Here is a 14,040-nt window from a genome sequence, read left to right as displayed (position 1 = left end):
GGCAAGTTCCAGCCACTCACCAGCCCTGCAGGGCACAGATGGGATCTATCTCTGTGATGCAGACGATGGCTCCCAGGGCCTTCAGAGCAGAACAGCAACCCTTCCCCACCTACAGGACAGAGGACAGCTCAGTACAGCACTCTCAAATCTATGTTCAAATGTCATACAGCAACTTTTGAAACGAAGGTGTCAGCGAAAGGTCATCAGAATAAAGAATCAGAAGGACTCTACCTCTCCATAACCACACACCACCACCTGTTTCCCCCCAAACATCACATCAGTGGTCCTCTTCAGACTACCGCAAGCAGAGAAAGTAACAATTACAATCAGACATTACAAACAAAAACAAACAAAACCATCACACACTTTTTGTGAGAAAAACATTTGATATTAGCGTTTAAAAAAAGGTCCCACCCGTCCAGGATGGACTCTCTGCAGCAGTAGTTACTGTACTATATTCTACATGACAACTCCCCGTCCAGGATGGACTCTCTGCAGCAGTAGTTACTGTACTATATTCTACATGACAACTCCCCGTCCAGGATGGACTCTCTGCAGCAGTAGTTACTGTACTATATTCTACATGACAACTCCCCGTCCAGGATGGACTCTCTGCAGCAGTAGTTACTGTACTATATTCTACATGACAACTCCCCGTCCAGGATGGACTCTCTGCAGCAGTAGTTACTGTACTATATTCTACATGACAACTCCCCGTCCAGGATGGACTCTCTGCAGCAGTAGTTACTGTACTATATTCTACATGACAACTCCCCGTCCAGGATGGACTCTCTGCAGCAGTAGTTACTGTACTATATTCTACATGACAACTCCCCGTCCAGGATGGACTCTCTGCAGCAGTAGTTACTGTACTATATTCTACATGACAACTCCCCGTCCAGGATGGACTCTCTGCAGCAGTAGTTACTGTACTATATTCTACATGACAACTCCCCGTCCAGGATGGACTCTCTGCAGCAGTAGTTACTGTACTATATTCTACATGACAACTCCCCGTCCAGGATGGACTCTCTGCAGCAGTAGTTACTGTACTATATTCTACATGACAACTCCCCGTCCAGGATGGACTCTCTGCAGCAGTAGTTACTGTACTATATTCTACATGACAACTCCTCCTCACCTGTCCAGGATGGACTCTCTGCAGCAGTAGTTACTGTACTATATTCTACATGACAACTCCTCCTCACCCGTCCAGGATGGACTCTCTGCAGCAGTAGAGGTTGTCAAACTTCTGCTTGGTAACCGAGTCGTTCACATTCATGGCCGGGACACACAGCTTGCCTGCCTTGGACAGCTGGTACAACCTGACAGTAAAGGATGTAAATAAATGAAGATGATAGTCTGTGGTTCAACTAAAGGACAAACAGGGGATCAACTCGACCAATCACACAGACGTCTCTCCTTGCTGTGGATGTATATGTGACCAATGTTTTAGGAAGGCTCTTTCTCACCTGTGGACTCCAGTGACACTCTCCTCCACGATGCCCTGAGCCTTCTTAAACACGCTGGGGTACTTCTTATAAACCCAGTGGGTCAGATCCCCTCCGTCATCCAAGATCTACAATAACACAAACACAGGAAGAGCAATGGCAGCAGAGCAGACAGTGGACTCAAACAATAAAGACATCTGCTGCATTAAGTCTGCATACTAAATAGAGATATCTGCAGCATTAAGTCTGCATACTAAATAGAGATATCTGCTGCATTAAGTCTGCATACTAAATAGAGATATCTGCTGCATTAAGTCTGCATACTAAATAGAGATATCTGCTGCCTTAAGTCTGCATACTAAATAGAGACATCTGCTGCATTAAGTCTGCATACTAAATAGAGACATCTGCTGCATTAAGTCTGCATACTAAATAGAGACATCTGCTGCATTAAGTCTGCATACTAAATAGAGCCATCTGCAGCATTAAGTCTGCATACTAAATAGAGACATCTGCTGCATTAAGTCTGCATACTAAATAGAGACATCTGCTGCATTAAGTCTGCATACTAAATAGAGACATCTGCTGCATTAAGTCTGCATACTAAATAGAGACATCTGCTGCATTAAGTCTGCATACTAAAGACATCTGCTGCATTAAGTCTGCATACTAAATAGAGACATCTGCTGCATTAAGTCTGCATACTAAATAGAGACATCTGCTGCATTAAGTCTGCATACTAAATAGAGACATCTGCTGCATTAAGTCTGCATACTAAATAGAGACATCTGTAGCATTAAGTCTGCATACTAAATAGAGCCATCTGCTGCATTAAGTCTGCATACTAAATAGAGCCATCTGCTGCATTAAGTCTGCATACTAAATAGAGCCATCTGTAGCATTAAGTCTCCATACTAAATAGAGACATCTGCTGCATTAAGTCTCCATACTAAATAGAGACATCTGCTGCATTAAGTCTCCATACTAAATAGAGACATCTGCTGCATTAAGTCTGCATACTAAATAGAGCCATCTGCTGCATTAAGTCTGCATACTAAATAGAGCCATCTGTAGCCTTAAGTCTCCATACTAAATAGAGACATCTGCTGCATTAAGTCTCCATACTAAATAGAGACATCTGCTGCATTAAGTCTGCATACTAAATAGAGCCATCTGCAGCATTAAGTCTGCATACTAAATAGAGCCATCTGCTGCATTAAGTCTGCATACTAAATAGAGCCATCTGCTGCATTAAGTCTGCATACTAAATAGAGCCATCTGCTGCATTAAGTCTGCATACTAAATAGAGCCATCTGTAGCCTTAAGTCTCCATACTAAATAGAGACATCTGCTGCATTAAGTCTCCATACTAAATAGAGACATCTGCTGCATTAAGTCTGCATACTAAATAGAGACATCTGCTGCATTAAGTCTGCATACTAAATAGAGACATCTGCTGCATTAAGTCTGCATACTAAATAAGGTGCTGAAGATAAGTGACGGATGGAAACAGAAGCCTCCACAAATACAGTAAAGCAATTTCAATCATTTCAAATCAACCAAAATAAGCCTCCACAATGTGTGAGAGTCTCATCACGACAGATGTCAAGTACATTATTAATAAGGGCTGGTTTAGTCATTAGGTACCATGTTGGCCTGCCAGCCTTCCGTGTTGACACAGCGGTCGATGCACCACCAAAAGTCATCCTCTGACTCGCCCTTCCACGCAAACACAGGCACACCTGTAGGGGAGAGGAGAGAGAGGCTAGCACTTATTATGGCTGAGAGAGAGAGCGAGAGAGAGACAAGGGGAAAGAGGAGAGGGAGAAAGAGAGTGTGCCATCACAGCAGCAAGATTTGTAACCTGTTGCCACAAGAAAAGGGCAACCATTGAAGAACAAACAACATTGTAAATACAACCCATATTTCTGTTGATTTATTTTTCCTCTTGTACTTTAACTATTCACTGTATATGACATTTGAAACGGCTCTATTATTCGGGGAAGTTGTGTGAGTGTAATATTTACTGTTCACTTTTTAATGTTTATTTCACATTAGTTTATTATCCATTTCACTTGCTTTGGCAATGTAAACATACATTTCCCATGCCAATAAAGCCCCTTGAATTGAAATGAGAGAGAAAGAGACGGGGGAGGGTAGAGAGGGAAAGAGGGAGAGAGAGAGGGAGGGAGAGAGGAGAGGGAGGGAGAGAGGTAGAGGGAGGGAGAGAGGGAGAGGGAGGGAGGGTGAGAGAGAGAGAGAAGGGGAGAGACAGACAGAAAGAAAGCGAGAGAGGACAGTATGATAAGTTCTCACCAGTCTCTGCCAGGGCAGCAGCCACCTCGTTCTGAGTAGAGTAAATGTTACAGGCTGTCCAACGACACTGAGCTCCCAGAGCTACCAGGGTCTCTATCAGAACCTGAGGGGGGGGGGGGGGGAAATACACAAACACACTACATTTGAGTATTTATTAGGATCCCTGCCAAGGCAGCAGCTACTCTTCCTGGGGTTTATTATGGATCCCCATTAGTTCCTGCCAAGGCAGCAGCTACTCTTCCTGGGGTATATTATGGATCCCCATTAGTTCCTGCCAAGGCAGCAGCTACTCTTCCTGGGGATTATTATGGATCCCCATTAGTTCCTGCCAAGGCAGCAGCTACTCTTCCTGGGGTTTATTATGGATCCCCATTAGTTCCTGTCAAGGCAGCAGCTACTCTTCCTGGGGTATATTATGGATCCCCATTAGTTCCTGCCAAGGCAGCAGCTACTCTTCCTGGGGTATATTATGGATCCCCATTAGTTCCTGCCAAGGCAGCAGCTACTCTTCCTGGGGATTATTATGGATCCCCATTAGTTCCTGCCAAGGCAGCAGCTACTCTTCCTGGGGTTTATTATGGATCCCCATTAGTTCCTGCCAAGGCAGCAGCTACTCTTCCTGGGGTTTATTAGGGATCCCCATTAGTTCCTGCCAAGGCAGCAGCTACTCTTCCTGGGGTTTATTAAGGATCCCCATTAGTTCCTGCCAAGGCAGCAGCTACTCTTCCTGGGGTTTATTATGCATCCCCATTAGTTCCTGCCAAGGCAGCAGCTACTCTTCCTGGGGTTTATTATGGATCCCCATTAGTTCCTGTCAAGGCAGCAGCTACTCTTCCTGGGGTTTATTATGGATCCCCATTAGTTCCTGTCAAGGCAGCAGCTACTCTTCCTGGAGTTTATGAAGGATCCAATTTAGTCCCTGCCAAGGCAACAGCTCCTCTTCCTGGGGTCCAAACAGGATTAAAACAAGGACAACAAAACAACAACAGCCTACATCATAAATAAAAGATTACATCTCATTATTACCATTATTACAAAATAAGTACATACACTAACACATATAAAATACATTCATGTCAAGTCATCTAAACAAGACCCAAAAATCATGCTGCTATTTCAGGAGTCAAGTGCTAAATGTTTTGTTCATGAAAACTGGATGTCTGATCAAGTAGACTAGACTGCCAGGAAAGCCAAAGAGAGTAGAAGGTAAGATGTTGTATGGTAGAGAGGTATTCTCTCAATCTAAGATGTTGTATGGTAGAGAGGTATTCTCTCAATCTAAGATGTTGTATGGTAGAGAGGTATTCTCTCAATCTAAGATGTTGTATGGTAGAGAGGTATTCTCTCAATCTAAGATGTTGTATGGTAGAGAGGTATTCTCTCAATCTAAGATGTTGTATGGTAGAGAGGTATTCTCTCAATCTAAGATGTTGTATGGTAGAGAGGTATTCTCTCAATCTAAGATGTTGTATGGTAGAGAGGTATTCTCTCAATCTAAGATGTTGTATGGTAGAGAGGTATTCTCTCAATCTAAGATGTTGTATGGTAGAGAGGTATTCTCTCAATCTAAGATGTTGTATGGTAGAGAGGTATTCTCTCAATCTAAGATGTTGTATGGTAGAGAGGTATTCTCTCAATCTAAGATGAAGTATGGTAGAGAGGTATTCTCTCAATCTAAGATGTTGTATGGTAGAGAGGTATTCTCTCAATCTAAGATGTTGTATGGTAGAGAGGTATTCTCTCAATCTAAGATGTTGTATGGTAGAGAGGTATTCTCTCAATCTAAGATGTTGTATGGTAGAGAGGTATTCTCTCAATCTAAGATGTTGTATGGTAGAGAGGTATTCTCTCAATCTAAGATGTTGTATGGTAGAGAGGTATTCTCTCAATCTAAGATGTTGTATGGTAGAGAGGTATTCTCTCAATCTAAGATGTTGTATGGTAGAGAGGTATTCTCTCAATCTAAGATGTTGTATGGTAGAGAGGTATTCTCTCAATCTAAGATGTTGTATGGTAGAGAGGTATTCTCTCAATCTAAGATGTTGTATGGTAGAGAGGTATTCTCTCAATCTAAGATGTTGTATGGTAGAGAGGTATTCTCTAAATCTAAGATGTTGTATGGTAGAGAGGTATTCTCTAAATCTAAGATGTATGGTAGAGAGGTATTCTCTAAAATCTGAAACTGAAACTCTTGGTGGTAAAACTCCCCAAAGGCAGCCTGAAAAGTAGCTGAATTTGTCACTAGCCTCTTTTACCAATAAAAGTCGCTGGAGGGGGTCTGAAAACTGGCTAAAGTTGCTAAGTTGGCAACACTGGGTGGAGGAGAGAGCAAGTTGACGTACTGCAGTCTGAGCTGTGATGTGGGTGCAGCCCACTATCTTCGCCCCAGCTAGAGGCTTCTCCCCCTGGGCTCTCTTCCTCAGCGAGATCAGGGCTGACATATCTGTGGGGGGAGAGGAGGGGGGAGAGGAGGAGGGGGGAGAGGAGGAGGAGAGAGGAGGATGAGGAGGGGGGGGAGAGGAGGAGGAGGAGGAGGGGAGAGGAGGAGGGGGTGGGGGAGGAGGAGGGGGGGAGAGGAGGAGAGGAGGAGAAGGAGGGGGGAGAAGGAGGAGGAGAGAGGAGGAAGAGGAGGGGGAGGAGGAGGAGGAGGAGAGAGGAGGAGGAGGGGGGAGAGGAGGAGGAGGGGGGAAAGGAGGAGGGGGAGAGGAGGGGGAGGGGAAGGAGGAGGAGGGGGGAGAGGAGGAGGAGGAGGGGGGAGAGGAGGAGGAGGAGAGAGGAGGAGGGGGAGGGGGGAGAGAGGAGGAGGGGGAGAGAGGAGGAGGAGGGGGAGAGAGGAGGAGGAGGGGGGGAGAGAGGAGGAGGAGGAGGGGAGAGGAGGAGGGGGGAGAGAGGAGGAGGAGGGGGGAGAGAGGAGGGGGGAGAGGAGGAGGAGGAGGGGAGAGGAGGGGGGAGAGGAGGAGGGGGTGGGGGAGGAGGAGGGGGGAGAGGAGGAGGAGGAGGGGGGAGAGGAGGAGGAGAGGAGAGAGGGAGAGGAGAAGGAGGAGGGGAGAGGAGGAGGGGGGGAGAGAGGAGGAGGAGGGGGGAGAGAGGAGGGGGGAGAGGAGGAGGAGGAGGGGGGAGAGAGGAGGAGGAGGAGGAGAGAGGAGGAAAAGGGGGGGAGAGGAGGAAAAGGGGGGAGAGGGGAGAGGAGGAGGGGGAGAGGAGGAGGGGAGAGAGGAGGAGGAGGGGGGAGAGGAGGAGGGGGGGAGGGGAGGAGGAGGAGGCGGGAGAGAGGAGGAGGAGGGGGGGGAATAGTACGAGTCAGAATTAAAGATTTGGGAGAGTACACCAGTGAATGAGAGAGGCAGGAATGTGAAGATAGATGTAGCGTAATATTGAAAAAGAGAGGCCAGTGAGGACAGTAAAACCCACAAGATCACCTCCATATTGCCTGCAGGTTGAAGGTGACTCAAGTAAAAGTCACCCATTCAAATAATACTTAAAAAAGTCTAAAAGTATTTGGTTCTAAATACACTTAAGTTTTTTTAAATGTACAGATAGCCACAGGTACACTCCAACAATCAGACATAATTTAAAAACAATGCATTTGTGTTTAGTGTGTCTGCCAGATCAGAGGCAGTAGGGATGAGCACGTTCTCTTGATAAGTGCGTAAATTGAACCATTTTCCTGTCCTGCTAAGCATTCAACATGTACAGAGTACTTTTGGGTATCAGGGAAAATGTATGGAGTAAAAAGTACATGATTTTCTTTAGGAATGTAGTGAAGTAAAAGTTGTCAAAAAAATAAATAGTAAAGTACAGATACCCCAAAAAACTACTTAATAGTACTTTAAAGTATTTTTACTTAAGTACTTTACACTACTGCAGGTTAATTAGAGCAGTGCTGACAGGAACAGCTGCTGAGACCTAGGCAATGGCTCTAGGGTTAGTTAGAGCACCGCTGACACGAACAGCTGCTGAGACCTAGGCACTTCACTTAGATCTGCACAACCATAGAGAGAGAGAAAGAGAGGCAGGGAGAGGCACAGACAGACAGACAGACACAGACAGACAGACAGACAGACAGACAGACAGACAGACAGACAGACAGACAGACAGACAGACAGACAGACAGAGACAGACAGACAGACAGACAGACAGAGACAGACAGACAGACAGGTTCAGACCTGCTCCTGTTTCCCTGGACACCACTGTCTGTCTGCCACAGCTCCAGTGAGGTCATCACCTGCTTTATGACTTCAATATCAATCGTTAAACTCAGCACAGCAGAATGGATGCCATGTGATATGAGTCTGACCTCTACACTATGACCGCTACCTTCTAATTACTGATCCAGAATCAGTCCTTGACGAGGCACCAAACACTCTCTGTACCCTCTATCCCACTGATCCTATGTCAGCACTTTACCCTTTTCACAATACTGAGCCCAGCAGAGCCCAGCCAATCCAAGCTGTACTGGGCTGGCCTGGTTACACATCTATCACAGTTGCTATCAGAACGATACCGGAAAGTGAATGCAAGACCGGTGATTCTGCACCTTGCTCTGCGATCTCGATCTCCCGTCTGCCAAACTCTGCCTGTTTGACGTTCTTAACGCAGAAGTCGCTGCTGCCCTTGGAGTTGGCCTGGGCCTTGTCCCGAGGAGAGGTCTCGTCATCTGAGCTGTCTGAGTAGGACGCAGCTGGACATTGTGTTGAGGAGATAAAGAGTCAGACACATAATGAAGTCACACCTACAGTGTATCTCTATAGTCAGAGCTAAGATACAAGATAGAATGAGACAATCATTAAATATTAACTGAGTTCAATAGATCTTCCTCAATGGTATACCAGTCTATAGAAGACAGATCTTCCTCAATGGTATACCAGTCTATAGAAGACAGATCTTCCTCAATGGTATACCAGTCTATAGAAGACAGATCTTCCTCAATGGTATACCAGTCTATAGAAGACAGATCTTCCTCAATGGTATACCAGTCTATAGAAGACAGATCTTCCTCAATGGTATACCAGTCTATAGAAGACAGATCTTCCTCAATGGTATACCAGTCTAGAAGACAGATCTTCCTCAATGGTATACCAGTCTATAGAAGACAGTGTAGTTAGTAGCTTGACATGGTCTTCAGTGGAAGGAATTTGGCCACCTTGGTTATCACCAGCACCTAGTGCAGTAGTCGTGTGTGTGTGTGTGTGTGTGTGTGTGTTAGGCTTCGGGCGATATACCGTTTATACCATATACCAGGGTATTTCGGTATGATTTTCAAACACCGTGCTATGCCACTGCTTATAACTATCAGTTAAGTATAAACTATAAGAAATCGAAGATGTGTCAAATAAATGACATGCAGCTCAGGGCTCCAGCGATGTGTAAGGTTTGCTAACTTCCTTAGCTAAGTGGCTAGACGTCAAGACACAGCGGATACATCCCCTCCTGGATCAACATCTCTGTTGCCTAAATTGTTTTTGTGCGTATTCTTAAATACACATTTGGTAATACTGTATACACCAGTATGGTACAGAAACGGTATGAACACCTGGATATCGCCCAACTCTAATGTGTGGTAGCTACCTGAGCTGTAGCTATCTGTGGAGGACTGGGAGATGGAGCGAGAGAGGGAACGCCGGCCGGCCTTAGTGGGGTACTTCTGAAACTCCTGTTTATCTTCCGCGTTAGCAAACTGGATCTGAAGAAGAAGAAGAAGAGGTTTGAGGCATGAATTAGTCTTCAGTTGACATTATGGTGGAAACATTATTCAGTCAGCCTGTAGTGGGTCAGATATACTGTAGTCAGTGAGCCTGTAGTGGGTCAGATATACTGTAGTCAGTCAGCCTGTAGTGGGTCAGAGATACTGTAGTCAGTGAGCCTGTAGTGGGTCAGAGATACTGTAGTCAGTCAGCCTGTAGTGGGTCTGAGATACTGTAGTCAGTCAGCCTGTAGTGGGTCAGAGATACTGTAGTCAGTCAGCCTGTAGTGGGTCAGAGATACTGTAGTCAGTCAGCCTGTAGTGGGTCAGAGATACTGTAGTCAGTCAGCCTGTAGTGGGTCTGAGATACTGTAGTCAGTCAGCCTGTAGTGGGTCAGAGATACTGTAGTCAGTGAGCCTGTAGTGGGTCAGATATACTGTAGTCAGTGAGCCTGTAGTGGGTCAGATACTGTAGTCAGTCAGCCTGTAGTGGGTCAGAGATACTGTAGTCAGTGAGCCTGTAGTGGGTCAGAGATACTGAAGTCAGTCAGCCTGTAGTGGGTCAGAGATACTGTAGTCAGTCAGCCTGTAGTGGGTCAGAGATACTGAAGTCAGTGAGCCTGTAGTGGGTCAGAGATACTGAAGTCAGTCAGCCTGTAGTGGGTCAGAGATACTGTAGTCAGTGAGCCTGTAGTGGGTCAGAGATACTGTAGTCAGTGAGCCTGTAGTGGGTCAGATATACTGTAGTCAGTGAGCCTGTAGTGGGTCAGAGATACTGTAGTCAGTGAGCCTGTAGTGGGTCAGAGATACTGTAGTCAGTGAGCCTGTAGTGGGTCAGAGATACTGTAGTCAGTCAGCCTGTAGTGGGTCAGAGATACTGAAGTCAGTGAGCCTGTAGTGGGTCAGAGATACTGTAGTCAGTCAGCCTGTAGTGGGTCAGAGATACTGTAGTCAGTCAGCCTGTAGTGGGTCAGATATACAGTAGTCAGTCAGCCTGTAGTGGGTCTGAGATACTGTAGTCAGTCAGCCTGTAGTGGGTCAGATATACTGTAGTCAGTCAGCCTGTAGTGGGTCAGAGATACTGAAGTCAGTGAGCCTGTAGTGGGTCAGAGATACTGAAGTCAGTGAGCCTGTAGTGGGTCAGAGATACTGTAGTCAGTGAGCCTGTAGTGGGTCAGATATACTGTAGTCAGTGAGCCTGTAGTGGGTCAGAGATACTGTAGTCAGTGAGCCTGTAGTGGGTCAGAGATACTGTAGTCAGTGAGCCTGTAGTGGGTCAGATATACTGTAGTCAGTGAGCCTGTAGTGGGTCAGAGATACTGTAGTCAGTCAGCCTGTAGTGGGTCAGAGATACTGTAGTCAGTGAGCCTGTAGTGGGTCAGATATACTGTAGTCAGTGAGCCTGTAGTGGGTCAGATTTACTGTAGTCAGTCAGCCTGTAGTGGGTCAGAGATACTGTAGTCAGTGAGCTTGTAGTGGGTCAGAGATACTGTAGTCAGTGAGCCTGTAGTGGGTCAGAGATACTGTAGTCAGTGAGCCTGTAGTGGGTCAGAGATACTGTAGTCAGTCAGCCTGTAGTGGGTCAGAGATACTGTAGTCAGTCAGCCTGTAGTGGGTCAGAGATACTGTAGTCAGTCAGCCTGTAGTGGGTCAGAGATACTGTAGTCAGTGAGCCTATAGTGGGTCAGATATACTGTAGTCAGTGAGCCTGTAGTGGGTCAGATATACTGTAGTCAGTCAGCCTGTAGTGGGTCAGAGATACTGTAGTCAGTGAGCCTGTAGTGGGTCAGAGATACTGTAGTCAGTGAGCCTGTAGTGGGTCAGAGATACTGTAGTCAGTGAGCCTGTGGTGGGTCAGAGATACTGTAGTCAGTGAGCCTGTAGTGGGTCAGAGATACTGTAGTCAGTGAGCCTGTAGTGGGTCAGAGATACTGTAGTCAGTGAGCCTGTGGTGGGTCAGAGATAGTCAGTGAGCCCGTGGTGGGTCAGATATAGAGTATGTGACATAGAATTCCCAACTATGGACTTTTATGTAGACCTGGTACAGCGTTTAATGAGGAGGGGACCAGATCTATGGAGTTCTAATATTTAATGGGTACCAACCAACCAGCCAACCTAACATTTCAACTGGCTGTGAAACCTAGATCAGGGCTCTCCCAAAGGTGTAGACGATTAAAAAGACACATTGTGATCTTTCTGCCCACCTCCGAAGGTCTAACTGTGTGGCACTGCATCTCAGTGCTAGAGGCGTCATTACAGACGTGGTTCGATTCCAGGCTGTATCACAACCGCCCGTGATTGGGAGTCCCATAGGGCGGCACTCAGTTGGCCCAGTGTTGTCCGGGTTTGGGTTTGGCCGGGGTAGTCCGTCAGTGTAAATAAGAATTTGTTCTTAACTGACTTGCCTGGTTGTCACATCCTGACCAGTAAAAAGGGTCATATGCCATAGTAGTATGGTCAGGGTGTGGCAGGGGGGTTGTTTTGTGTGGTTTGGGGGTTTTTTTTGTTCTAGGGGAATTTGTTCTAGTTTTCTATTTCTATGTTTCGTTTTCTATGTTTGGCCGAGTATGGTTTCCAATCAGAGGCAGGTGTCTTTCGTTGTCTCTGATTGGAAACCATACTTAGGCAGCCTGTTTTCCTTTGGGTTGTTTTCTGTTTAGTTGTTGTTGTTACCTGACGGAACGGTTGGTCGTTTGTTATTTTGTTATTGAAGTGTTTTCATTAAAAGGATGAGCACTATACACGCTGCACCTTGGTCTGTTCAATACGACGACTGTGACACTAGTTAAATAAAGGTTCAATTAAACATTTTTATTTATCATTATACCAGCCCCTAAAATCATTGACAGGTTGACCTAAAATAAAATAATAATAATAATAATTTGCAAATAATTGACATACAGGGAGACACCAGCTAATCTGGTCACAATGCGGACATAGAGGAAAGAAAAGAGACATTTTAAAACACACACACACACACACACACACACAGATCAGTCTGGACTTTCTCTGTGAAAGTACACACACACAGATCAGTGTGGACAGGCAGAAAGACATACACAGTTGGTGTTGGAGGTACAGCTCTGTGGAGATAGCAGATCATTAGATAGGCTAATCATCTGTTTCCTGTTCGTTATGTCTTTCAACATACGTACACAACGACTGCTGTAAACAACCTGAAGGAGACCATACAGTCATTATCTACAGGGAGCCTGCACAACAACCTGAAGGAGACCGTACAGTCATTATCTACAGGGAGCCTGCACAACAACCTGAAGGAGACCCTACAGTCATTATCTACAGGGAGCCTGAACAACAACCTGAAGGAGACCGTACAGTCATTATCTACAGGGAGCCTGCACAACAACCTGAAGGAGACCGTACAGTCATTATCTACAGGGAGCCTGCACAACAACCTGAAGGAGACCGTACAGTCATTATCTACAGGGAGCCTGCACAACAACCTGAAGGAGACCGTACAGTCATTATCTACAGGGAGCCTGCACAACAACCTGAAGGAGACCGTACAGTCATTATCTACAGGGAGCCTGCACAACAACCTGAAGGAGACCGTACAGTCATTATCTACAGGGAGCCTGCACAACAACCTGAAGGAGACCGTACAGTCATTATCTACAGGGAGCCTGCAAAACAACCTGAAGGAGACCGTACAGTCATTATCTACAGGGAGCATGCACAACAACCTGAAGGAGACCGTACAGTCATTATCTACAGGGAGCCTGCACAACAACCTGAAGGAGACCCTACAGTCATTATCTACAGGGAGCCTGCACAACAACCTGAAGGAGACCCTACAGTCTATCTACAGGGAGCCTGCACAACAACCTGAAGGAGACCGTACAGTCATTATCTACAGGGAGCCTGAACAACAACCTGAAGGAGACCGTACAGTCATTATCTACAGGGAGCCTGCACAACAACCTGAAGGAGACCGTACAGTCATTATCTACAGGGAGCCTGCACAACAACCTGAAGGAGACCGTACAGTCATTATCTACAGGGAGCCTGCACAACAACCTGAAGGAGACCGTACAGTCATTATCTACAGGGAGCCTGCACAACAACCTGAAGGAGACCGTACAGTCATTATCTACAGGGAGCCTGCACAACAACCTGAAGGAGACCGTACAGTCATTATCTACAGGGAGCCTGCACAACAACCTGAAGGAGACCGTACAGTCATTATCTACAGGGAGCCTGCACAACAACCTGAAGGAGACCGTACAGTCATTATCTACAGGGAGCCTGCACAACAACCTGAAGGAGACCTTACAGTCATTATCTACAGGGAGCCTGCACAACAACCTGAAGGAGACCATAGAGTCATTATCTACAGGGAGCCTGCACAACAACCTGAAGGTGACCATACAGTCATTATCTACAGGGAGCCTGCACAACAAACCTGAAGGAGACCGTACAGTCATTATCTACAGGGAGCCTGCACAACAACCTGAAGGAGACCGTACAGTCATTATCTACAGGGAGCCTGCACAACAACCTGAAGGAGACCGTACAGTCATTATCTACAGGGAGCCTGCACAACAACCTGAAGGAGACCGTACAGTCATT

General features: G+C 46.1%; 1 protein-coding gene across 3 annotated transcripts in view; it reads right to left on the bottom strand.

Moving 5' to 3' along the window:
- Positions 1 to 14,040, bottom strand: part of LOC115165332 (S-adenosylhomocysteine hydrolase-like protein 1) — a 45,619-nt gene that overhangs the window by 9,622 nt on the left and 21,957 nt on the right. For all 3 annotated transcript variants that reach the window (XM_029718405.1, XM_029718406.1, XM_029718407.1), the window contains exons 2-10: positions 9,336 to 9,450; positions 8,305 to 8,448; positions 6,110 to 6,210; positions 3,768 to 3,870; positions 3,099 to 3,193; positions 1,473 to 1,579; positions 1,209 to 1,325; positions 232 to 295; positions 21 to 109 (exon numbers count right to left, since the gene is read on the bottom strand). In XM_029718405.1, coding sequence (XP_029574265.1) covers positions 21 to 109; positions 232 to 295; positions 1,209 to 1,325; positions 1,473 to 1,579; positions 3,099 to 3,193; positions 3,768 to 3,870; positions 6,110 to 6,210; positions 8,305 to 8,448; positions 9,336 to 9,450 — 935 coding nt within the window. The remainder of the gene's footprint in view (positions 1 to 20; positions 110 to 231; positions 296 to 1,208; positions 1,326 to 1,472; positions 1,580 to 3,098; positions 3,194 to 3,767; positions 3,871 to 6,109; positions 6,211 to 8,304; positions 8,449 to 9,335; positions 9,451 to 14,040) is intronic.

Source organism: Salmo trutta, chromosome 28, assembly GCF_901001165.1.
Source record: "Salmo trutta chromosome 28, fSalTru1.1, whole genome shotgun sequence".
NCBI lineage: Eukaryota > Metazoa > Chordata > Actinopteri > Salmoniformes > Salmonidae > Salmo > Salmo trutta.
The sequence above is the reverse complement of the archived record's forward strand: the minus strand, read 5'-3'. Positions and strand labels throughout refer to the sequence as shown.